The 25,144-nt window shown below is 54.2% G+C and overlaps 1 protein-coding gene across 2 annotated transcripts; it reads right to left on the bottom strand.

Moving 5' to 3' along the window:
- Nucleotides 1–9,038: 9,038 nt before the first annotated feature.
- On the bottom strand, nucleotides 9,039–23,442 carry NAA40 (N-alpha-acetyltransferase 40, NatD catalytic subunit). Of its 2 annotated transcripts, none has more exons than XM_032414747.1 (8): nucleotides 23,337–23,442; nucleotides 17,535–17,630; nucleotides 15,697–15,749; nucleotides 13,305–13,400; nucleotides 13,066–13,224; nucleotides 12,809–12,892; nucleotides 12,074–12,151; nucleotides 9,039–11,793 (listed from the first exon to the last, which is right to left on the bottom strand). In XM_032414747.1, exons 1-8 carry the CDS (start codon nucleotides 23,340–23,342, stop codon nucleotides 11,652–11,654), a joined length of 714 nt encoding a protein of 237 aa, XP_032270638.1. In that variant the 5' UTR covers nucleotides 23,343–23,442; the 3' UTR covers nucleotides 9,039–11,651. The 2 variants fall into 2 exon arrangements, with proteins under 2 accessions (XP_032270638.1, XP_032270639.1); XM_032414748.1 differs by having other exon boundaries at nucleotides 13,156–13,224.
- Nucleotides 23,443–25,144: the final 1,702 nt, after the last annotated feature.

Here is a 25,144-nt window from a genome sequence, read left to right as displayed (position 1 = left end):
ATTTCTGGCCGGCACGCCTGACACTAACCTTGTAACTGAACTCTCCTTAATGTTACCCTTTCCAATTCCAGTCTCCATGCAGTGGCAGCCAGCCTCTCATCCCCTTCCTTTCTTCTTTCCTTCCTGGCTCCCTCCCTTCTTCCCTTTTTTTTTTTTTTTGATTTTATTTATTTATTTGACAGAGAGAGACACAATGAGAGCAGGATCACAAGCAGGGGGAGAGGGAGAGGGAGAAACAGGCTTCCCGCGGAGCAGGGAGCCCGATGCAGGGCTCGATCCCAGGACCCTGGGATCCTGACCTGACCTGAGCCGAAGGCAGACGCTTAACAACTGAGCCACCCAGGCGCCCCCTTCCCTTCTTTTTTAAACATAAACCAAGTCATACACCTACTTAAAAAACCTCCAGTGGCTCCCCACTGCTTACTAGACAAAATCCCAATTCCTGGATGTCAATCTCCAGCCTCATCTCTACTTACTGCACACCTTCCTCCTTGCTCTTTGATCCTCCCCACTCCCTTGCCTTTTGCTTCTTTGTATCTTATGTTCTACCTAGAACACTTTCACTTACCTAGCCTTCCTCTTTGACATCGACTCCTACTTCCAGGCCTCTGCTTACTGATACAGTCTACTTTATCCGACAAATATTTACTAGCCCCTACTGTATGCCAGGAACTGCTCCAGACAAGGTGGACAAGGACTCCTTTATCACAGAACTGACATTCCAGAGGGGAGAGACGGACAATAAACAAGCACTTAATGAGAAGCTATCCAGAGTGCTATGATGTGATAGGAAGTGGCAGGGTAACACTGCGTCAGGAAGCCTGTGCCATCTTTGCGCCCAGCAGCCCCTGTTTAGCACTACCCACAGGGTCAGTCTCCATCCCTAGACTGGGGGCCACAAGGGCAGAGCATGTGTCTGGTTCACCACTGTCCCCAAAGAGCCTGGCACACATCACTCTGAAAACGTTTAGGAATTGCAGGAGACTGAACAGTATTCAAATGGAAGGGGGTGAGGGGCCAGCCACTGAGCCAGGTCTTACCTGCAACAATCTCATTCCATCTTCACAACAATGTCATGAGGCAATTGCTATCATTTCAATTTTTTTTTTCTTTTTTTTTTTTACAAATGAGGAAATAAGCTTAGAGAGCTTGATGATCTGCTCAAGGTAATGCAGCTACAAGGCTGATTAGCCAGGATTCCAGGGCAGGTCTATCTGCTCTAAAACTCATGCTTTTAACTGTCCCATAAGCTACTGCATAGGGAGTTTCCAGAAGTTCCAGTTTGGATATCGTGGTCAATAGCATCAAAGACTGTGGCAGAGGGTGGGGGTGGGGTGGGGTGAGATGGCAAGATGAGGTAGGGAAACTGAAGGGCCTCCATTTTATTTTTTAATTAATTATTTAATTAATTAATTTAATTTTTTGCAAGGGACTTTTATTTTTTTATTTTTTTATTTATTATTTATTTTATTTTTTTTAAAGATTTTTTATTTATTTGACAGAGAGAGACACAGCGAGAGAGGAAACACAAGCAGGGGGTAGTGGGAGAGGGAGAAGCAGGCTTCCCGCAGAGCAGGGAGTCTGCTTCTCCCTCTGACCCTCCTCCCTCTCATGCTGTCTCTCATTCTCTCTCTCGCAAATAAATTAAAAAAAAAAAATAGAATGGCTCTGTCTCTGCTGTTTTTTTTTTCTTCTAGGCCCCATTTCTGAATAAGCCAAAGAAGCTATGTTCCCACTTCAAGGGGAAGCAAGAAAGTTAATCATCTTCTGAGTTTTGTCCTAGATCCAAAACACCTGGTAACCCCTAAGAGCCAGATCCCAAACATGTTCCAGGCCATTAGCTTCCAACAAACCTTGGCTGACACTGGCATCAATACCCCTATCTTTTTTTTTTTTTTTAAAGATTTTATTTATTTATTTGACAGAGAGAGAGGGAACACAAGCAGGGGGAGTGGGAGAGGGAGAAGCAGGCTTCCCACTGAGCAGGGAGCCCGATGTGGGGCTCAATCCCAGGACCCTGAGATCATGACCTGAGCCGAAGGCAGACGCTTAACGACTGAGCCACCCAGGCGCCCCAATACCCCTCTTTAGTAAGTTATTGGAATAACACCTATTGTTTGCTTGACACTAGTCTTTGATCGGACCGTACCCTGGATTCCTGAAGGAATACGTACCCTAGACCCCTTTCCAATATAAATCCCTAGACCCCTTTCCAATATAAATCCCTACCCCCAGCAATGCCAAGACTTATTCTCCTTTCCTTTCCAAGTCTCCCAGACACTCCATCTGCTAGTCTCTACCTGTCACTTACACTATTCAATAAACTGTTTCCAATTTCTCTGGCTCATGTTTGATTTCTCTCCTGTGTGAAGCCAAAGACCCTCTTGGCTGGTTATGTGGGACCCCCGCCCTGGGTCTTTGGACCCATCTGCCTGCATCGAAGAGGCTGGGAAAAAGGAGCTGTAGAGGAAAAACCTCAGCCCCATGGGGGGTGGGGGGCTCACAGAAAGGGAGCAATGGACCCAGAGTGCCCCAAAGGGCAGACTGTGCCTGAACTGGAGGGATGGGCTCCCAGGCCCTGAGCTACCCCAGACCCTTCTCCACTCCTCCCCACCTCCTCCACCCCTTCATGTGACAATTGTTAGTCCAGCAGTCTCAGCCCAGCCCCACCCCCCAGCTCCCAGGCCCCTTTCCCTCACCCTGCCCCAGGCCTTGGCAAACAGCCCAGGACAGATGCTTCTAAACTTCCCCCCACCACCTCCATCCCAAGAGGCACAGCCTAGGGGCATCAGACACTAGTGACTGTCTGCCACTGAGAGTAGGAGGGGCAGGGACCTCCCTCCTGCCCTACTGGCTTTGTCAAGCCTTTGTCCCACGGACAAAGTAATAATGCCTAGATTAGAGCACAGCCAGCCAAGAGGCCCAAAGATACTTTAGGACGGGCCTTTCTGTGGTTCCCTGGGTTACTCCCTGGGGAACCACACGTTCACCTTCTTGACCACTGGCTGGAGGCAAAGGAGCGGAGGTTTGTGGAGCCGGTCCCTCTGTGCTCTGTTCCAGAGTGATCCGGCTTCTCCCAGAGCAGGGAAGAGGCAGGTGGGGCTTAAGTACTACAACCGAGTCTACAAATCCCGGGGCAGGGTTTGCACCTAGGTCTGCCTTTCGGATTCATACCAACATGTCTGCTTTGGCCCCAGCCCCCCAGGGACCCCTCCCCCAAATCAGGCATTGCAAAACTCCGAGGAACCTGCAGCCACAGACAGAGGGTGGTTGGCTCCCACAGACACAATGTGGAGCAGAAGCAGCAGCTCTGGAGCCACGCAGACTGTGTGGTCCTGTTCAAAGCCGCTGGGGAGGGGAACAGATGTCAGGTAGTGGGAACCCTGCGGGGAGGAGGGAGGGCAGAGGACCCGAGAGGCCTGCTGGGGCTTCTGGGTGCTCGTGACAAAATCATCTTTACTCTGATAAGACCATCACGAGTGGCTGTCTATTCATGACTTAGGCAAATTTCTGTATGTCTGCTACACTTCAGTTTAAAAAGTTCAAAACAGGGGCGCCTGGGTGGCTCAGTCGTTAAGCATCTGCCTTCGGCTCAGATCATGATCCCAGGGTCCTGGGATCGAGCCCCGCATCGGGCTCCCTGCTCCGCAGGAAGGCTGCTTCTCCCTCTCCCACTCCCCCTGCTTGTGTTCCCTCTCTAGCTGTGTCTCTCTCTCTGTCAGATAAATAAATAAAATCTTTAAAAAATAATAATAATAAAATAAAAAGTTCAAAACAGATAAGAAGAAAGCAAGGAAAACAGATGTGTGATATAATCTCGTTTTTGTAAAACAGAGAAGAAATATCTAGAGAGGTAGATACACCTAGATAAAAGCCTGGGAGGATACACACACACACACACACACACACACACACACTCAGATTGTTGGAAGTCTCTCTCTCTCTCTCTCTTTGGGGGTGAGGCCCGGAGGTCCCAACCCGGGTCCTAGTTCTGATCCCAGGGCCCAGACTGTTGCCCCCACTCCCCTCTCCCTGAATGGGGCAGTAGGAATAAATCCCAAGCCTCGGCGGTGGATGGGGGCACTGGTCCCTACTCCCGAGACCAGCTTCACAATCCAGGCCCCCACGGTCCTGATGGTCATATATGGGCTGAGAAGATACCAGGTGCCCCTTCTCAGAGCTGGCCCCCGGCCCCACTGGCCATACATGGGCAAGAGAAACACTGGGGATTCCCCACGTCAAGCCTGGCACCCTATTAAAGGTGCCAGCCCAACAGCTGCTCTGTCCAAATATGGAGCTTGTGAGGCCTGGGGAGGAGGCTGCACCCTAGGCCGGGGTGCCGTAAGGTGTAACTCCCTCAGATCCCCCCTCCCCCAACACACACACCTTCTGGAGTTCACCACCTCCCTGAGCACCTAACCCTATCCTGGAGCTGATAAGAACCTGGCCTAGACTCTCCTCCTGGCATGTGGAGTGGGTGTTGCGCACTGAACCCAGAGGCTGGCAGAGGCGAGGGCTACGGGTGAAGGAGCCCACCCCAGGGTTCTCACTGAGGGCAGCTGCGGCCTCTCCAGAGGCCTGGATGTACTGTCTCCCTGGGGCAGGGGTGGCAGCCTAGTAGAGTCTTAGGAAGGGTCCAACCTCCAAAGGAGGAGGGTTCAAGAAGGGGGTGTAGATCCGAAACTAATTTGCTGGGTTACCTAGAGAAAGGCTCTTTCCCTACCTGGGCCTTAGGGGTTCCCCCTCTGCAAAATGGGGGCTTTCCTGCAAAGTCCAGCAGGAGAAAGAGGCAGGAGGGGCTAGCCTCACCGGAAGGCAAAGGCTGCCTTGGGAAACCTAAGCTGGCACTGGTCCAGGCAGAGCGGGGAGTCCCTGGGGCGGGTGTAGGCAGAGTCCCAGGCGGGCATCTGGCTCTTCCTGGGGCACAGCTGTCAGCAGGCGCCAGACGCTGGCGGGGGAGGGGGGGGCAGACACAGCTTGGGGGGGGCAGGGAGGGAGGTGTAGAGCAACAAGGGGGTGCGGAGGCAGGGGTGCTGCTCTCCCCAGTGGAATGCAGCTGTCCAGCCCAGCACCCCCGGGGGGTGGCAGCTGGTTGCAAGGTTTCAGCCACCACCACCCCTCCCCCGCTCCAGGAGCCAAGCGGCGGTTAACCCCTTCCGGCCCGCAGCCCGCAGCCCGCAGCCTGCAGCCATGTGTGACGAGGATAAGATCGCGGCGCTCGTGTGCTGTGTGCTACAGCCGCTCAGGCTTGGTGAAGCCCAGCGGGCGCTGGCGTGGCGGGGGCTGCCTGCACCCCACAGCCGACAGCCCACAAGACTCTCCACAGGGCCAGGCCGTCAGGTCCGCAAGCCTGCCCCCCGCTCCACGATACAGAGGGGTACGCTGAGACCACAGGAGGGGTGGAGCTGCTAGGCTGGACCAACCCCGAAGCACACCCAAGGCCTCCCCGTCCCGTCTCCCCAGGGTGTGCTGGTGGGTCTGGGCCAAAAGGAGCATCCCGTGCTGCTCGTGGAGGCCCCAGTCAACCCCAAGGCCAAGAGGGAAAAGATGACCCAGGTCGTGGCAGAGACCTTGAACGTTCCTGCCAGGTACGTGACCACCTAAGCCGGGGTGCAGCTGCCACCTGCCTCTGGTTGTACCAGTGAGGACCAGCGTACCAGAGCCCCCAGCCTCACCCCTAGCCTGCTGAGACCCCCAGCCTGGACCCCCAACTCCCAACCTGAGTTCCTCTCTCAGCCACGAGATCCCTGACCTCTTCTGCATCCTGTAGCCCAGGCGAGTCCCCCATTCTTTCTCATTGTTCTCAACACCCCATCTCTCAGCCAGGCCCCCAGAGGGCCCTAAGGCCATGCACCTGACAGCCCCATCCCTGGACCCCCACACCCCTCCAGCCACTTTCCCTGTCCCTTCCCACTCCCTGGACCCACCATTCAGACACAGGCTGCCCCAGGCGTGCGGGCCACCTCTTTCGTCCCCCTCTCAATCCACTCCCCAGGCATCAGACTGGACTCCAGGGACGGCGGCACTCACTATGAGCCCCTCTGTGGGGGCTATACTCTGCCCCTCACCATCCAGCGCCCACATCTGGCTGGCCACGGCCCCACCAGCTCATGAGGATCCTGCTGAAGAAGTGGCATGGCTACTTGTCACAACTGGGGGAAGGGGAGGGGTGGATGAGGCCACCCCCCAGGCCTACTCTGAGCAACTCTCTACTCCTGTACCTACCGGGGCAAGACCACGCAGCGACGCGGGGCCTCCTTCGGTTGTTCCAGGGCCCTGGAGCGAACAGGCCATCATGGAGGACAGCTGGACCCAATCCCCCAGGACAGCCACCACCAGCTCCGGCTTTGCTACCTCTCCTTGGCTCCTGGCTATGGCGCCCCAGCCCATTCTCCGAGGCAAACAGCCCCACCCCTTCGGAGGCTCCAGGCCCTTGTCAGCCTGGCTGCTTTGCTTCAGGGCCCCAACCCTCTCAGCTTGGGTTGCTCTACACTGAGCACGGGGCAGTGTGGTCTGACCTCAGCGCCAGCATGGGCAGCCCTCCCGCTGCCGGCCCATAGCAAATGTTCACCTTCCTACAGTGAAGAGCTCACAGCAGGGGCTCCCAGTGCCACAGTGTGGGTTTACAGGCTCCCCTCGTCCACTTCCACACGCGCACCTCCAGGAAACGCAAAGCCATGAGCGCGCATGTGCAGCGGGGCGGCTCGCTCAGGGGCTGCTCTCCGCCCTGGCCGGGCGGTCAGGATGCGCAGGGCCGCAGTGCGAGGGGACGAAGCGGGCTGCGGGCTCTGAAGCCAGGGCATCCAGCCGAGCTCTGGCACAAACCTGCCTCTCCCTCAACCCATCACCCCTTCTTCCCCGTCCAGTGACGGGGAGACCGCACGGGACATCCAGGAAAAGCCGAGGTAGGGAGCCCTACTGTGAGGACCAGTCCTCCTCTCTGGAGAAGAGCGACGAAGCTGCCTGATGGACAAGTCATCCCTACGGGCCACAGGCACTGCTGCCCTCCCAACGCCCTCCTCCAGGCCTCCTTTGTGGGCAAGTCTGTGTCCCCGCAAGACGGTCACGCCTCCATCTTGGCCTTCTCAACTCCAGTCCCCATTTCTCTCAACAGCCCCCCGCATGGGACAGAAGGAGCCCCTCAGGTTGGCGAGAGGACCGGCCAGCTTTGTTTCTCTCGGCCAAGCCCTAAGAGGGAAGACGGGGCCTTGCGACCGACAGGTGCCTGGATCCACGAGGCGACCTAGAACTCCATCACCAAGTGTGACGCTGACATCCACAGAGCCCCGTGTGCCGACAACATCCCGCCCGGGTGCCACCATGTACCTGGGCATTGCAGGTTGAATGCGGAAAATCACAGTCCCGGGCACCATGAAGATCAAGGTTGTTGAACCCACCACCTGACCACCTTCAAAACCTGGTAGCGGAAATCGCGGGGCGACCAGCTTGCTTCCACTGGCAAAACACAGTCCCTTTCAAACCAGCTCACGCTCTGACTGAAACGGAAGGCTTGTCATGCGGGAATGGTGCCTATTGCTCCTTCTGCTCACGGAGGCATGTCAGCAAGCGCCACTTGAGTGAAGAAGCTTCCGTTACAGCTGCAGGGAGGGCTGGAGGCAGCCACTGGAGGACCAAAGAGGGGTCCGGGCCCCTCAAGAAGGTGGGCCCAGACCCCAGGCAGCAGGGACCAAGGAAGGGCCCCATACCCTTCCAACTCGCCATTTGCCCTGGGACAAGGGGATGGTCATTCCTTTTTTTTTTTTTTTAAAGATATTTATTTGTTTATTTGAGAGAGACAGAGCACAAGCAGGGAGAGCAGCAGGCAGAGGGAGAGGAAGAAGCGGTCTCCCTGTGCAGGGAGATGTGGGGGCTCCATCTCAGGACCCCGGGACCATGACCCGAGCAAAAGGCAGATGCCCAACTGACTGCGCCACCCAGGCGTCCCAAGGGGACGGTCATTCCAAGGAATTCCTGCCTGGGATTAAAACAGCCTGCAAGGAACAAAGAACTTGGGGGGTGGGGCAGTATTTTGTCACATGGGAAATCTGTTGTATGATTAGCCCAGGGAAATGCTCTCTCCCTTCGCAAGGATTGTGATGCCTTTCTTCGTGTCCCCAAGATAAGGCAACAGCACAAACCATCCCCAGGTGTCATCCCATCACCTGGGGATTGTTTGTCTCATGCATCCTGACACCCACTGGACAGCTATTAACCCTGCTCCCCCTTCCCCAGATCATTGCCCTGCCGGAGCACAAATACTCCCTGTGGCTTGGGGCTCCTCCTAGCCTCCTCCCTCTCCACCTCCCAGCAGATAGGATCACCAAGCAGAAGCACAGCGAGGCTGCCCCCTCCAGTGTCCACAGGAAGTGCTTCTGAACCCCAGCTCCTAGCCTACTTCCTGCCTCTCCTCCCACCTCACCCTGGGCCAGGGACTGGCAGGAGTCATGCCTGGGAGAAGCTGCATAGCTCCATCTGTCACATGCCAGAGGCCGAGCCTCTCCCAGCCCGTAACTTTCCTGTCCTGTCAGGCCTGACATGAGTTACCCTTCCTTTGAGCCTTTGTCTTTTGTGAGTGGAGGGAAGAGGGCTTTGGAATCTTTTTAAGACAAAGAATATTCTGAGTAACCCGATAAAGTAAAAGGGGGGAAAGAAACACCGACACTCTCAATCTATTCAACTCCCACACAAGTGCACTGGAATTTACGTTTAGCCAACGATGTCAAATGTCACAATGCCTGGCTTGGGACTCTAAGATGCAAAGCAGGCATCCCTTGCAAGACCTTTTACCTCTACCCAGGGCCAGTGGCAAGTGGCACAAACACACGCACTCTGTCTCAGGTCTCCCCCCTCTGGCTGTTCGCCCTAGACACCCTGAAGTTTCCTCAGGCCAAGGCTTCTTTCATAGCAAGGGGGGTGGGGCCTCACAGCTTCCTGCCTCCCAGGGTTTCAGCCCAGGCCCAACGCTGGGAGAGTGTGAAGGTGTCCCGAGACCACACTGCCCATGGCACCCCAGCATTAGGACACGATCCCAGCAGCTGAACAAAGTGTCTTTTATTTGTGACATACAAATACAACCAATGCAAAAAGAGATCACTTTTCCCTTTGATTCCAGTGATAACAAGTTGCTAAAGAAAAAAAAAACATCAAGAAGTTTATCTTCAGTTTCCTCTAAAAAAACCAGAAAGGGTTAAAAAGAACCATACACATGTCATATACACATTTGACATCAACAAAAAATAACCTGAAATAGAGTGGATACAACTAAAAAAAAAAAAAAAAAATCTTAGAAAATATTTTAACATGGCCCAAACAAAACACACAAAAAAGCTGGGGAACAAAAGGCCTGCTCTGTTTCTCAAAACCAAGACCTGGGGAAGTGGAGAGAGACTGATGTTTGAGAAGTGAACGGGCTCAACACCACAACGGAGGGAGCTGCTGGTCTCCTGCCCCAGCGCTGGCCCCCTGAGCCACCCTGCAGGAAACGGCCACTGCCCCAGCGCTGGCCCCCTGAGCCACCCTGCAGGAAACGGCCACTGCCCCAGCGCAAGCCCCCTGAGCCACCCTGCGGGAAACGGCCAGCAGAGGCTGCAGGAGCAGGTACCAAGCACCCCATCTACAAATGGGCTCAGTGGCAGGTGTCCAATGAGTGGAGAGAGACAACATACACTGAACTCACCTTATGAGGAATTTACAGTGGGGTTCCTTTTGATCCCCTTGAGTAGGAGGTATCAGAAATCCATGATCTAAGACAATAAATATCTGTTCTGCATTGACAGACAGGAATCAGAGGAAAAAATTCCTAAACATGCTTCTGTCATTCCATGATTCTTGGAAGGAGCCCGCCAACGCGCTCTCCTCCCAGCAATTTAAAATTCTCCCCGCCCCTCCCCCCACATAGAATGCCCTGGGAGCCGGAAGGTAGGGACAGAGATGGGCTTATTCCAGTGTAAAGCAGCAAGGCCCTCCCCCAAGGGAGGGCCACATCCGCTGCCTGTGGCGGGGTCAAGAGCAACACAGAGCACTCTGAGGGCGGGGCTGGGTGGAGGAGGCCGTGTGCACAGCCCCCCCCCCCCCCCTTGCAGGAGCAGGAAAGTGGGGAAGCGAGATCAGCTCTGGGGAGACCCGCCAGCAGAGACCACCTGAGTCAGGGCAGAGGGTGGGGGCTGAGCAGACTCTGAGGTCAGAACAGACAGACCTCCAAGAGAGCAACTCTGCAAAGGCTAGAACCTCTAAGACACTCCCTAAAGCAGAGCTCAAGGATGTCCAAGGGGAGGCGGCAGGTGCTTTTTCCTGGAAAAGGATTTGGTCATTTTCTTCCCTGGAAGGGGTGCAAGGCCCAGAGATCAGGGCAAGTGTAAGCTCTGACCCACAGCCTCTCTATCCTGTGAGAGAAGAGGAAGGCCGCCGGCCCTGCTCCAGTCCGCTGCCACAGGGTGACGCCGGAGAGAGAGAGAAGAGCAGCGGTTCTGGCCACCGAGAGGCATTCCTGCTGCAGCCTGAGCTGCCAGCCAGGGCAGTGGCACCAGGCCTCACTGAGGCAGCAAGGGGCGAGGCTGGGGAGTGCAGGCAGTGGGGCCTGCTGCTGGCTGGGGGCTCTCTGCAAAGGGAGGGCAGCGCCACCTTCAGAGAGCGATCAGCACCAAGATATGAGAGGCAAGAGCACTGAAGAGGCCAGGAACGAGGGGTCCTTCTGGGGGAAGATGGGGGGGCTCCCTAATGTAATCTCCCCCCCTTGAGAGTAAGAATAGAGGTATCGGGTGAGGTGAACTGGGGGAGGACAAGTGGTGGGGAGGCGATGGAGAGGAACTGGCAGGACCTCTGGCTTGTTTCTATGAAGGGAGAGCTCGAGTCGCTGCCAGATCAAGAGGTTCATCTAGAATGCAGCAAAGTCCGAAAACCCAGAGAAGCAACTCTCTTCCCGGGGGATGCCCCCCCCACCCCCATCCACACCTTATTCCGGGTCCTCTCATCCTCTTATCAACAACGAGGCAGAGAGGGATGGAGCCTTCCTCCTATCGGGCCGGTCCCCTGGGATGCCTCCACACTAACTGTGGGTCCATAAAAGCACAGCTAGAAAGAGCTCCCTTGCTTCCCAGTGTTGTGGCACAAAAGACCTCCCCACAGTCTCCATCAGAGCATTCAGCTCCAAAACAGGACTCTCTGCGAAGCCTATAGCTACGTTCAGATCTTGCACTCAGTCCGTTCCTCGTTGGGGACCAGCCAGACCCTGACCCAGGGCTCCGGGACTTTTATAAAGGTGGGCATAAAACTCCCCATTTGTCCAAGTGTGTGTGTGTGGCAGGGGGAGGGGGGGCTTGTCAGGAATCCATCTGCAGAGAAGCTGGGGAACCTCATGCTCAAGGGCACAAGGGCCGAGCGAGAAGGCAGCCGCCGTGAGAGGGTCCACGTCATGCCCGGCCTCCGTCAGCTCTTCCCCCAGCACCCTCTCCTCTCTGCTCCTTCAGGGCACTCTGTTCTTCTAGGGGAGCGGAGGACGGGCAGTTCGGACCACTCCACCCCAGGGTTCTGTGCTCTCAGGCTGCAGCCTGGCATGTGCAGGGCTGAGGAGGCCACAGCTCTGAGGGCACTTGGCCAGCAGCATGAGCCCAGGGAGAGGACAGGCCTTGGAGAGAACATTCTAGCTTGGGAGCTCAGTGGCAGCAGCCGCCACAGTGCCCGCCCGTATGGGAGTGCTGGCTGTCCCCAAACTTGGTCCTCCGGCTCAGGATCTCGTAGGAGCAGTCCTCTCCACAGCAACCAGACATGCTGGGGGAAGAGTCATCGATTTCAAATCTGCAAGGAAAGCAAGAAGAAAGGCTTGGCTGCAGGTAGCTGACTGCCTTCCTTCCTAGCCCGGGAACTTTTCCACCCGCCACACTCATGAGAGCCCTAGGAGTGAGGGCGCAGCCAGAGGCCATGCCCACGCCATCTCACCAATCCCCAGGTTACTCCCACGGACCACCGGACCGGGAGCTCAGCCTTCAGGATGAAGGAGCGCCAGGACCAGGAAAAAGGCCCTGGGGCAAGCACCCCCTACCCCCAGAGGGCCCCACACCAGGGTCCAGCTCCTTACTGCAGCGCTTCTCTGAAGAACTGGTAGGCGCCATGATTGTGCTTAAATACAGTTAACATAACTTTCTTCATCTGTGTGCTGAAAAGAAAGCAGAGAGAACACCTTCCAGAAAGAGAAACAGACACTACCTCATGCCTCTTCTTTCGTGTCTCTGCCTGCTATCTCCCATTTGCTCCCGAGAAGTGCTCCTCTGAGCCCCAACTGTAGCCTCCATGCTGGGCAACCACAGCACGCCATGCTTCCGTTACGGGGCTGACCGGACTGCACGGGCATCGGGCCCCCACCCGACTGACCACTTCTCCACCTCCTCTCTGCACCCCACTATTCAGGCACAACAAGGGCTCAGAAGCACTTACTGCATTGAGCCACACGTACAAAATCTGGAGTCACAGCAAGGCGGGGAGTATCTTTATTGAGAGGGTTCTAGATGCCTTTTTTTTTTTTTTTTTTTAAAGATTTTATTTATTTATTTGACAGAGAGAGACACAGCAAGAGCAGGAACACAAGCAGGGGGAGTGAGAGAGGGAGAAGCAGGCTTCCTGCTGAGCGGGGAGCCCCATGCGGGAGTCGATCCCAGGACCCTGGCATCATGACCTGAGCTGAAGGCAGACGCTTAACGACTGAGCCACCCAGGTGCCCCTCTAGATGCCTTTCTTCCAAAACATTCCTATGAGCCTTGTCCACGGAGGCTCAAAGAACAGTGGATGGCTCAGATGGAACAACACACGCCCTTACCTATTGGCCATGAGCTGCAGGATCTGTATGAGGAACTTCCCCAGGCCTTTCCGCCGCACCTTGCTTTCCAACTGCACTTCATAGCTGGATGAAGAAAGCAGCGAAGTGAGCACGGGGAGGCAGGGCCCATCAGAGGAGCCTGGGGCCCTGGCAGCCCACAGACCCACAGCGGCACAGTGGACTCTGCCACCCGGCTGAGTGCCTAGAGCAGCGCCGGTGTGTCCTCCCCACGGCCTACCCCAAGCTGGGGCTCCTACCAGTACAGGACTTCATCCCCGCACTCCACGTCAAACCGGAAGTGAGAAAAGGCAACAGGAACCGAACTGCTTTCCCAAGCAATGAGGTACCAGGCTCGGTCATCCGTCATTTCCTCGCGTTTCTCTCGGTCCTTCCAGCCCCATTCGCTTTGCTCATACCTGGGAAACGTCGGGGGAGTCAGGGCGGGGCAGCCCAGAAGGGGAGGAGTGAGGCTCCCCTCCCGCCGGGGTGTGCTTACATGGTCTGCATGTTGGTTTTGGTCAGGTCGAAGGCCCAAGCCACAGTGGCTGGCTCCAGTCCAGACACTCGCTTACACTCGATGGAGACGTTTAACCTGAAGAAGAGGGAAAGGCGGCGTCTGGAGGCGGCACAGGCCCGAGGGCGGCCTGCTGCCCTGATGGCCTCGTGGTGCAGCGGGCCTGGTCTCAGGTCGCCCACAGGGAAAAGCCGAGCCCGCACCCCACCCTCCAGGACGTGACTACAGAACGTGCTGCTGAACAAACAAAGCCTTTTGGGCCGAGATTAACAACTGTCATTGCTGGGCCACCACCCTGACCACAGTCCCATTTCCTGCCTGCCCTGCAAGGCCCTTATCAGCCTCGGCACTTTGTACACGTCCATCCCCCTCCGCTACCTCTTTGCTTTCTCCAGCCTCTCTCCTGCACTTTGCTATAAACACTAGGCTCTTCTCGGTTCCTCTAGCTCCTGCCCTTAGGCAGTTAGTCTCTGAACGGACTCCTCACCAGCAGCTCAGAAGTGGCTGGGTCACCTCAGGCTCTTTGAGAAGACCATGGTTCATAACCCCCCTGAGGGGTCCTGCCTGCAACTTCCTTTGAGGACACAGTGGGTCCTCTTGGCCGACCAAACAGGGTGGGGCAGGGTCCAACCCCACACTGTCTTCCTACACTAACACATGCTGTAGACATTAAGGTATCGTCATCTATTTACTTCCGAGGGAAACATTAGTAAATCACAGTTCAGCTCCTTGGCCAATCTCCGGGCAGTGCTGCATTCTGACAGGACCGAAGTCAGTGACACGAAGTCCTTAGAGAGGTCCCAGGTCAGGACCTTCCAATGGCCCTTGACATGACCCCTCAGAGGGCGTCCCCCTTGGAAATGACTGTCACCTCTGCTGTCTGCTCTGCCACAGGAGCTGCACGTGCCTTATACATTCGGAACTTCTTGGCTCTGAAGAGTCTTCCTTTCTTTGTAAGCACTGACCGTGTCATAGTCAGAAACGCCCCAATACGGCCTTCCGTCTGGCTCAGCCGTCTGTTTTCCAAAGGTCGGTCTGGAGGTATGGATCCTCCACTAATCTGAGTTCTCTCTCTCTCTCTTTTTATTTGAGTTCTTTAAGTACATGAAGGCAGGATCACAGCCACACAAATCACACAAAATTCCAGGCACCAAAGGAGCCTAGAGTCAGCTGGCAATGCCAGCTTTAGGACTGTCCCAGTATTTCTGAGAGTCAACAGGAGCGAGGAATATGGAACATTAGAAGACATCACAGGAAGGGATCCCTAAACTGTGTCGGAGGACTTCCCAGACACTGAATGGCAAGGCTACTGGAGGAACGGGACTACGTCTGAAGGATAAGTTAACGTGATACTATGCAATTCAGACAAAGCTACGAAAAGCAGATACAGTGTCACCTACTAAAGTGTTCGTTTCATAATTCATATATTTACATCTATCCATCTTGTTCACTAAAACACTCATACCAGCTGCTACTTACAGAACTGGATATAATGCTCTTTCCTCCTTAAAATGACCTTCCAAGTTTGGCATCATCACTCCATTTAACAAACCAAAAAATGAGGCTTAAGGAGTGTGGCTTGTTTGAATACAGTTAATCAGAGGTACAGTTTTGATCGAAACCCATAGCTGTGATTCTCTAAAACCATAACCCGTTTTTCCCTAAGCCAAAGTAGCTCTGGTAAGACTGATTATGCTTCCTATTCTATAAACCAAAAGGACAGAAAGGGGAAGGGGGCTTTAACCCAGATCCTACAGCAGTAAACTGGATTAGTAACAATAACAGTAGTAATAACAGCTAACACTGACCTAGGTTTTGGTAAGCTCCAGGCACAAGCACTTTATACCTAATCCTCCTGATGAAACCATTTATTATTAGACCCATTGCTGATTAGAAAATGGAGGCACAGAGAGGTTAAGTCCAGGGTCCAGGGTCATACAGCCAGTAAGTGGCTTTTAACAATTACACCATACACCACGGGAAAGAGCCCTAGATTGGGAATTAAAAGCCCCCTCAGCAGCCAGGGAGAAACTCCATGGCTCAGAAATCTTATTCAGCTTCTCTGAGTCTTGGGTCCCCCCTGCATATAAGGAGGAAGTCAGCCTAGATGATTTTTCAAGTTCATTTCAGCTCTACGATTCTTCACCCAGAGAGAATATCAAATCCTAAAGAAACATCAGTCTAAGATTAGGCAATCTTTGTTCATTTATGGATTCCTCTGTCACCCTAACCAGGGGCTTTTATATCAACAAGACACTCGCCATAGCCTCTCCTTTTTCCTAACAAAGAATGAGAAAATTTGGGTTGGAGGAAGCATACTCTGGGAAGGTGAATTCCTTCAGACACTCAACAGTTAGGAGTGCTAAACACTTACCCATTTCGATCATATTTCTTGAACACTGGGAAAGCCTCTAGAGGGTCTCCAAGCTGTGGAAGGAAAGAGAAGAGTAGCACAAACACACGCGTGGCGGTCACAGGCTCTTCCCTGAAGTGAGACAGTGTGCAGACCCACACTGGGAGGCTTAGCTCCCAGCCCAGGAGCAGCCCCCAGACAGCCTCTCCATCTGCCTCAGCTCTGAAATCACATGTAGGGAGGTTCTAGTAAGGAGGCCCAAGAGAGTTAAGTCAGCGTCATTTCACAAGGTTGGAAGAGACTCTACTAGCCTAATACTAATACTGGCCTATAGGTCACCTGACCCAAAAGACGGAGGCCACTTGATCCACCTGCATACTTTTTTTTTTTTTTAATTTTAAGTAGGCTCCATGCCCAATGTGGGGCTTGAACTCATGACCCTGAGATCAAAAGTCACCTGCTCTACCAACTAAACCAGCCAGGTGCCCCATCCACCTGCATACTTATTTTTTTTCTTAAACGTTTTTAAAAATTTTTATTTATTTTAGAAAGAGAGAGCACGCACGCGTGCACGTGCAAGGGGAGGGGCAGAGGTAGAGAGACTCTCAAGCTGACTCCACACTGAGGGCAGAGCCCAACACAGGGCTAGATCTCACGACCCCAAGATCACGACCTGAGCCGAAATCAAGAGTCGGACGCTTAAATGACTGAGCCATCCAGGCGCCCCTCAACTGCATACTTCTAAGAAGCCCCCGACTAACCTCACCGGGTCAATGGCACAATCATGTCTCTGAACCATCTCCTTATAAATGTGGACTGTTTACTGGGTGGGCTAAAAAAGTAACAGAAGGGGCGCCTGAGTGGCTCAGTTGGTTAGGTGTCTGCCTTCGGCTCAGGTCATGATCCCGGAGTCCTGGGATCGAGCCCTGCATGGGGCAGCCTGCTCAGCGGGGAGTCTGCTTCTCCCTCTCCCCCTGCTCATGCTCGCTCTCACTCTCTCTCAAATAAATAAAATCTTAAAAAAAAAAAAAGAGTAACAAAAAATTGGGGTGCCTCGGTGGATCAGTCAGTTAAGTGTCTGCCTTTGGCTCAGGTCATGATCCCAGGATCCTGGGATCGAGCCCCGAGTCAGGCTCCCAGGGAGCCTGCTTCTCCCTCTGCCTGCAGCTCCGCCCAACCCCCCCCCCCCCCCCCCTATGCCCCCTGTCAAAAAAAAAAAAACTTAAAAAAAAAAAAAAAAAAAGAGAGTAACAAAAAATGGGATATGAAATGGGAGCAGGAAGGATGACCAGAATCTCTTCAGGTCTGTTTGAAAGCCAAGCCTGTGGCCCCCTGAACCAGGCTGCTGCCCTCCCCCCACACCCCCTGGTGCCAGCACAGCCTTTGGTACTTCACAGTCAGTCAATAAATGTTTGAAGGAATGAATGAGAAAACTATACCACATTTTACCAGGGACGTTTCCTCTCCAAAATGCAAAATCCTAACAAAAATTTCTCCAGACCCTAGTCTTCTACTGATATGGAAGGAGACCCACAGAGGGGACCAGCCACTTCCATTTGTTTTTTTCTTTTTTAAAGTAGGCTGCGCGCCCAGTGTGGGCCTGAACTCACGATCCCGAGATGGAGGGTCACACGCTCCACCGACTGAGCCAGCCAGGCGCCCCCAGCCACTTCCATTTGAATCCACATTTCCCTGCACACCTAGGCCAATCTCTGGCCCTCCTGGCAACTCTCCTGCCGGGCTCATTTTCCTCAGCTGGCCAATAACAAAATGCTGCCACAGGGTGGCGCCAAAAGAAGTCGAATGCAAAACTGAGCTGAAGCTCCAGGAGAAGGGGACGTGGGAACGAGGGGAGTCACCCTGTTGGCAGCGTCCACTTTGGCACAGACTGCATCCATGGCTGCTCGTTCCTCCAACCGCTTCTGCTTCTTCTCCTTCGCTTTGCTTGACTTCCTCTGCAACAGGGAAAAGCAAAGTTGGCTGGAAGGGCTGTGGCTGACCAAAGACTTGGCTTTCCCTTTGAGGAACCTTAGAGTCAGTTCCTGAGCCCACAGGCCTGGCCCCAGCGGCAGCAACTTCCAATCCTGACTGCTGCACACTTGGCGGGGTGGGAAAGATGCAAGCGTTTTCTAGTCGCGAGAGCTCGGGAACATCACCAGACTCCTCAGCTTCCTTGTCGGGAAGAGTACTGACCCTGAGGACTGCTGGGTCACTGTGAGGACCCAGTGAGAGCACACGACAATGCATGCAGGACAGCCTGGCCCCCAGCAGGTGCCTAGTAAATATGCACTCATCCATTTCCTCCTAAGGAAGGAACAACTAATTTTAGACACATTCAGGGCAGGTTTCAAGGAGGAGACGGCATCTGAGGTAGCCGCTGAGAGCTGTTCTAAGGATAAGTTTATTCAAAGCCTTCTCAGTGTCTGGCAGCTTCCAGAGACAAAGATCTGGTCTGGGGGAGCCCCTCTGGGAGCTGGGTCCCCTTTCTAAGCTGAGACCAGGGCACTCTGGCTTAAGAAGACAGAACTGTGCCCCAGAAGCGCTACTCGGCCAAGGGCAGTGAGCGGCAGGCACACTGCACACCTAGTACCTACAAGGGCGGAGTGAAGGGCCTCAAGGGGTTCACCTGGGGACAGAGGCCATGCTGGCACACGGTGCGCAAGGCCACGGTGCAGGGCACACAGCGGCGGGGGGGAGCAAAGGGCCAGCGTCTGTGCACAGAGGCACGCACGGCAAAGCACCCACAACTGCATACGGAGCAAATCCTATTTTATGGCTCCCGTGGGGTTCTCTCAGGCCTACACGGGCCCTCTTGCCCTCCTGTAAAAAGCTAGGAGCACAGGAAAAAGAGCCACATGCTGGAATCTGACAGACCTTACCCAGAACCTCTTCCTGCTCTTCAGAGTGGTGTTCGGGCAACACCCAGTCCTCTGTGTGTCTCCTTCCCTCGTCTGATGAGTGAGGTGAGTGAGGCTCTCATCAAACCTCCTCTGAGGTGGGAGGCCGGGGACACTGACTCGGGCATGTGCTCACTCATTCTCACTCCCAAGGAGCACGGGAGCAGCACATGCATCCCGAGTTGCTCGCCGCCCCCCCACAAGCCAGCCCAAATCCCGAAGGCACCCAAGGGCACTGGCGGGATGGCTCTTTCTTACCCACCTCACTGCCTCTTCTGACTCCACCTCTGGGTTTCCTGAGCTCACCAGAGAGGGTGGCCTCCCCACAACTGCACCTTAGCCCCGACGCTGGCACCAGCAAAGGGGGAGTCGAAAAACCAGATGCTGGAAAAGTTTCTCGGGATAATTCTACCCTCAGCTCTCCAAGGAATAACACTGCCTAACTGTCATTGCAAGCGACCAGGAGGCGAGAGGGATTGCTCTTCTAGGTGTAAACTTGCCCAACACCAGCTATTTTATCCTGCTGAGCGCTGTGCTGGAAGTCCGGCTAGATCCCATTCCTTACCTCCCTCAAGGAAGGAGCAAACAGAAGAGAACAGACTGTTTTCGTAACGCTAGGACTGGAGGGGACAGAACCAGCCCCTCTCGACCACACACAGGTTTTAGAGCACCCATCTTTTTCTCTGGGGATTTGAGTTTCAAAATAACACTGAGAGATACACTCAGCTCGCAAAGTACTTTGCAAACATCTGCTTCAATCCTCGGGGCAAAAACCAGCACCTCTGTTCCCATGTGAGGAAACTGAGGGTCAAAGGGATGGTGTGACTTGTTTAGTGTTCCCCCACGAGTAAATGGCAGAAGGGGACTTAATCCCGGGGGTTGGGCCAGTTGTTCCACCAGCCCTGCTGTCGTCCCCCCATGGGAAGGCCGACATCAGTGTCAGAAGACCTTCCTTCTCAGTCCTGCCAAGATAAAGTCCAGAGCTCAGGAACCGTTAAGGTAGCAATTCATTTCTCACCACGCTTCTGGCTCGGTGACTGCCGACGCGCCAGCACAGTGCTGCCCCAGGCCCCACCTCTCCACTGAGGGAGGGCTAAGGAAACCCGAGACAGCCGGCCTCCAGGAAAGAACATGAGCCCTGGCATCACTCAGGCCAGGCCAGTGCTCCTCCCGCCGCCCCTGCATGACCTGTGAAAGCAAGGCCATCTCCGGGAAAATGGGGACACGAGTGAAAGGACAGGTCAGAGGTCACCTTTACAGTAGAGGCAAGCTCCCCTCCTCCACCCTGCACACTAGTTCTCTCTTCACACAATACAGAACTGAAAAGATCAAAAGTGCTGGAAGGAAAGTGTGACTCCCGGGACCCAGAAAGCACTGAAACGTGGGTTCCCGCCACAGCATCTCATTTCTAAGCCCACGAAGAAAGTAATTCCTAAGCACAGGCAGTAGGAGGGCCAACCCCAGGCCTCCAGGAGATTTATGGGCTCATTCATGCAAGGGAACAGGCCAGCCAGACAATCCTCAGAGTGAGGCGTGGGGCTGCCATGGCCCGAGACGGCAGATAATGAAAGAGACCCCTAAGTGCTTCGCTGCCTGCACATGGGGTATGTGGCAGGCTGCAGCAGGCCAGGGCAGACAGGCAGGGGCTCTCCCTCAAACCCAGCACACACTAGGAAAAGTGGTCTCCTACTGTTCCAATTAGCTTTGCCCTGCCTGGTGGAGGTAAGGCTATCCTGCAGGGACACAGGAAAATTCTCCTAATTAAAATGGGAAATAAGCACAGTGAACAGTAAAGCTCATTGTGGTTAAGTGTCTGTCCCAAGGGAGCTTTATATAATAAAAAGAGTGTAGGATTTTGAGTCAAGAGACTTGGATTTGATTCTCAGCTCTTCCACTTAGTAGCTGTGTGACTTTGGGCAAGTTACTTAATCTCTTTTCAGCGAGTTACTTAGTTTCTCTGGATCTCAATCTCCTCATCAGTAAAAGGGGGCTAACAGTGCTTATACCTCAAAGGACTGCTGTGAGGACAAAATGATACAATGTACTAGATATAAAAAATAAGGACTTCTGTTTACAAGGATCCACTAGCGTCACACACTCTGCTAATGCTTTAATAAAGAGGCTTTATTTTAGTGTTTATAATAACAAGTTATGTGTGCCCCCTTCTTTGATGAGAAAACTGAGGAACAGAGAGGTTAGAGAACTTTCAGGGTCATAGAGCCAGTGAACCGAATTCTCAAAGAGGTCTCTCCCTACCACCCTCTCCTTCCACTCTACACCAGACTGTGACACTCCATGAGGGAGAGGTCACATTGGCTTCATTTGTCAATGTACACCCAGTGCTCAGCAAACAGCAGGTACTAAGTCCATAACTGCTGAATGAATCATCCAAGATTCAAATCCAGGTCTGAACCCTAAAATCCACGCTTCTTCCACAACATCAACTACATGTATACAGCACTTTTTATAAAGTGTGACATAAGTGTTTTCACACGCAGCCGTGAAAGCCCTCCCCCTCCTATGCCTCTTGAAGTAGTATCTCCACATGCAGTTAGGACTGCCAGGTCACACAGAGAAATTCAAAAACAAAAAGCACACAGAGGGGGCAGGAGGTACCTTTCAGAAAAGAGATTTGGCATCTCTTAAATTTTCAGTGTCAATACCTTCACCCCACAAAGTATCCAGGATCCAGAAAAAAACCTCCATTTTTGGTGAAGGGAGCCAGAGATCTACACTCTAATTCCTAAAAGACAACACGTCTGTGGCAGCAAGGGTGAAAGAACTTTGGAGAGAAGGGTGTTCCATCTGATGCTACTCTCTCTTAGCCTGAGGTTATCTGTCAAATGGAGCAGGGCCCTCCCACAGATGGTGCTCACCACAAACACTGACCTTCCTGACACTGAGGTGGGGAGTCCACAGCCCCCATCCAGGAGGAATGAGGATAATGAGAGGGTTCCAGCATTGTTTCAGGGAGGAAGATTCAAGTTTCTCTTTTTTGCAGTGAGTTTTAGGCCAGAAGAGACTAGGCAGGGGCCGTTCTGAGAAACACATCTGTAGAGTATGAGTAATAACGTGGAGGCCCTAAAGGAAGCAAGGGTCGCAGTATCTCTGAGTCTTGCTCTTTCAACTCAACCAATGAGGAAGTGTTGAACAAGAATGGCATGTTATGCTTCTTGTTTGCTGCCCAGTCTCTAGTGGCTGATGCTGGGTAGACACTCACCGACTGATACCAGGGACACAGATTTTTACCTCATTTCAACAAGAGTTGAGGTTTGGGACCTTTCACCAAAACCTGGGTTAAATGTGCCTAAGGTCTCCAGGCTTGATTTTCTACATACGAAGTACATAATACCCCAAATTCTCTGCTGAAACAAGATGAAAGTGTTTTGCCGCAGATTACATAAAGTGCTTCGACATGGATTAGACGACTAGTTTTGTCCAACAAGTTGATTCGTTCAGTCAATAACCACTTGAGAGAAAATCTAGGTTAACAACAGGAGGGACAAACCAATGGGTTAAAAAATAGCACAAATCTATTTTAGATAACTACAATAAAAGTGAGAATACAAGCAAAAACAACAGCCACGATCTGCATCCACTACCTCATTTAATTCTCACATCTTTGGGGGGGGGGGGCAGGTATCATCACCCACATTACATAGAGGAAGAAATTCAAATTCAGAAAGGCCACCTCACTGGCACAATATCATGCTGCTAACCAGGAAGATGGGGCTGGAACTGAGGTATCTCTGGCTCCCAAATCAGGGCTTCGTAAAGGTGCTGAAAATTCCAGGTAAAAACTAATCTACACAGTACCAGGGAGGGCCAGTTCCATTTTCAGGAGAGTGACTGATACTACTCTAACTGGAACTTAGGAAGGTGAACTCACAGAAATATTTGAGTAACTTCTGCCCAGCCCTCACATGCCAGGGAAGGGCGCACCTCCGGTCTGCCTCACACAGAACAGGTGGTCACTATCCATCTGCGGCTGAAGCCATCAGACAGCCCCCCCCCAAATCAATCCCCTCCCTGCTCACCTTCTGCACCGCTCCCCCATGCACAGCCACCTGTAGCACTTAGACCACTAACGACCCAAGTAATAATCAAAACCACTCTGTTGCATCTGGGAGGCCTAGAGGGCAGGCCTCCGTTGGAAGGGAAGAGGGCGTTTTAGGAGAAGGAGGAACCTGGTGGAGAGGTTTGGAAAGAGTGTAGGGGAACCGGCTTCACTGAGAATCCGGGTAGCGGGAAAAGCAGCCAGTGGCCGAGGGCTGGGGAGGCCCGAGGCAGGGTCTGGCCCCTGCTCACTGCCTGTGTGACCTTGGCTGGGAGCCTCTTCTCTGGGCCTCAGTTCCCTGCAAGCCAGGGGAGGCCTAGGATATGGGAAGCCGTGAAGCAGGTGACAGCCAGGTGATGGGTGCCCCTGGGGGTGGGGGGTACCCCAGGGGCCGCGCGGGGCTTAAAGGGTGGCCAAGAGGATAACAGGTCAGCCAGGAAGGCGGGGGGGGCGCGACGCGAGGGGCGGGGGACACCCAAAGGGGTGGGGCCCGGAGAAGGGGGCTCCCCAAGGGATCCCCGGGCTGCGCCGGGTGTGGGGACGCTTAGAATGTGGGAGTCGGGTCATGTGGGGGTTGGGGGTCACGTGAGGCCGGAGGGGGTCGGGGGTCACGTGAGAGGGGGGTTCAAGGAACAATGGGGGCGCGGGGGGCGAGGGGAGTGGGGAGCGCTCCCGGCCCTCGCGTCTCCTCTCCCTGCCTCACTCACCCCCATGGCGGCAACGGCGGCGGCGGCCCTCAGCTCCTCCTTCCCACACTTGCCGGCAGGGAGGCGGCAACGGCAGCGGCGGCGCCGGCAGCGGCACCAGCGCGGCGGCGGGCCCCGCACCGCGCATGCGCCTCGCGGGCTCTCCTGCGCGCCCTGGCGGGCACCGCGCCGGCGCAGAGCGGGGGAGGGCGCGAGCGGGGGAAGCGCGCAGGTGGAGAGCCGGGGAGGCGGGCCGAGGGTCTCGCACCCGAAAGAGGCGGGAGGCGCGGAGCAGCGTCGCGCTAGGAATGACGTGCGCCCGGGCCCGCCCCCTCGTCTCCTGGCTGTGTCTGTAGCTATGGCAACGGCCGCGCCTGGCCGGGAGAAGCGCGCTGCCAGGCAGCAGGGTGTGTGGCGGCGGTAACCCCTGCGCACCTCCCCTCCGCGGCCGGCCCGGCCTGGGGCCGCCAGCAGAGCAGCCACCCTCGCTCAGGTCCAAACGCGTCGTGACCTCGGAAGCCCCAGCCCCTCCTGCAACCCTCGGGCACAGGGGGAACTCTGGAAACGTTCCCACCTTCGAGATCTTGAACTCTTGAAATTCCTTCTCTAACCGGAGTCCCGTTATTTATTCATCCGTCTTCTAACTATTCATTCACCCTCCATTCATTCGCTCTGAGTCTCAGTAAACATTTACCAGCGTCTACGCTGTGCTGAGCCCGGGGGCCACAGAGAGGAGCAGTCCAAAACTTCACTGTTCAGAGGGGAGACAGGCATGGAACAATTGTTTGATGGAGAGTGGGTGGTGCTGTGGAAATGAGGTCTCAGGCGTCCAGTCCGTCCGAGCAGACCAGTCCCCTGGGGAGCTGTGTGCCCCGTACACACCCCTGCGCCCTACCTCAGGGTCGATCTCCGGGGGTGGAGCCAGTCTCCTGAGAGCGCCCCAAGGAGAGCCATACTTGCGAAAATGAGACAACCACTGCCCAAGACTTAAGCTTCATAGACCTCGTCAGGTTTTGCTCATGATCCCATCTTCAGTGCTCAGTGCAGTAGTGGCCCCAAAACGGGTGCTCAAGCAAATAGCCACCATAGGCTAGGCAATGCCCCCCGCAGCGAAGAAAACAACCATAACAAACAGAAAAGGTTCTGCCCTCCCAGAACTTGTCTGCTAAAAGGAGGAGGTAGATAATAAACTAAATAAACAGGTAAAATCTATAATAAGGTAGATGATATCGGTTTTATGGAAGAAAATAAAGCAGGGAAGGAGGATAGGAAAGGTCAGGACTTAGTGCTTTAACTAGGATACTCAGGGAAGGCAAACATGAGGTAACATTTGTATCAAGATCTGAAGGAGGGACGGGAGCAAGTCATGGATACCTGAGGGCCTTCCAGGCTGGGGGTACAGCCAGTGCAAAACCCCCAAGCAGGAACATGATTGGGATGTTTGAGGAACTGCAAGAAGTGCAGTGCGGGCAGCGCAGAGTGAGCCAGTGGGAGATACTAGTAGGAGGTAAAATCAGACAGGTAGGGAGAGGATCATTTATCGGGCTTGTACATTTTGTTTTGTTTTTTAAGTAAGCTCTGCCTCTCCCCCCCCCCGCCCCCCACAACGTGGGGCTTGAACTCACAACCCTGAGATCAAGAGTCACATGCTCTACCAACTGAGCCAGCCAGGTGCCCTAGGGCTTAGAGGTTTTGAAAGACTTTGGGACTAGAGGGAGCTGGGACACCACTGGAGGGTCTGAGTGGAGGAGCCATGGAGTGGCTTTTGTGCTGATAGGACCACCTGACTGCTGGGTTGGGAAGAGAGTGTAGGGGCAAGGTCACAGGAG

Source organism: Phoca vitulina, unplaced genomic scaffold (genome assembly GCF_004348235.1).
Source record: "Phoca vitulina isolate PV1807 unplaced genomic scaffold, GSC_HSeal_1.0 scaffold16, whole genome shotgun sequence".
Lineage (NCBI taxonomy): Eukaryota > Metazoa > Chordata > Mammalia > Carnivora > Phocidae > Phoca > Phoca vitulina.
This window is presented reverse-complemented; position numbering and strand designations above follow the sequence as displayed.

Bases quoted from the DNA above. Each gene is read 5' to 3' on its own strand.
- NAA40 (XM_032414747.1), bottom strand. The intron at 12,893-13,065 runs GTAGGAGCCCCA...TTCTTCATCCAG, and splicing joins GGGGATGAAGTCCTGTACTG to CTATGAAGTGCAGTTGGAAA. The intron at 11,794-12,073 runs GTAAGGAGCTGG...CTTTCCTTGCAG, and splicing joins TTCTTCAGAGAAGCGCTGCA to ATTTGAAATCGATGACTCTT.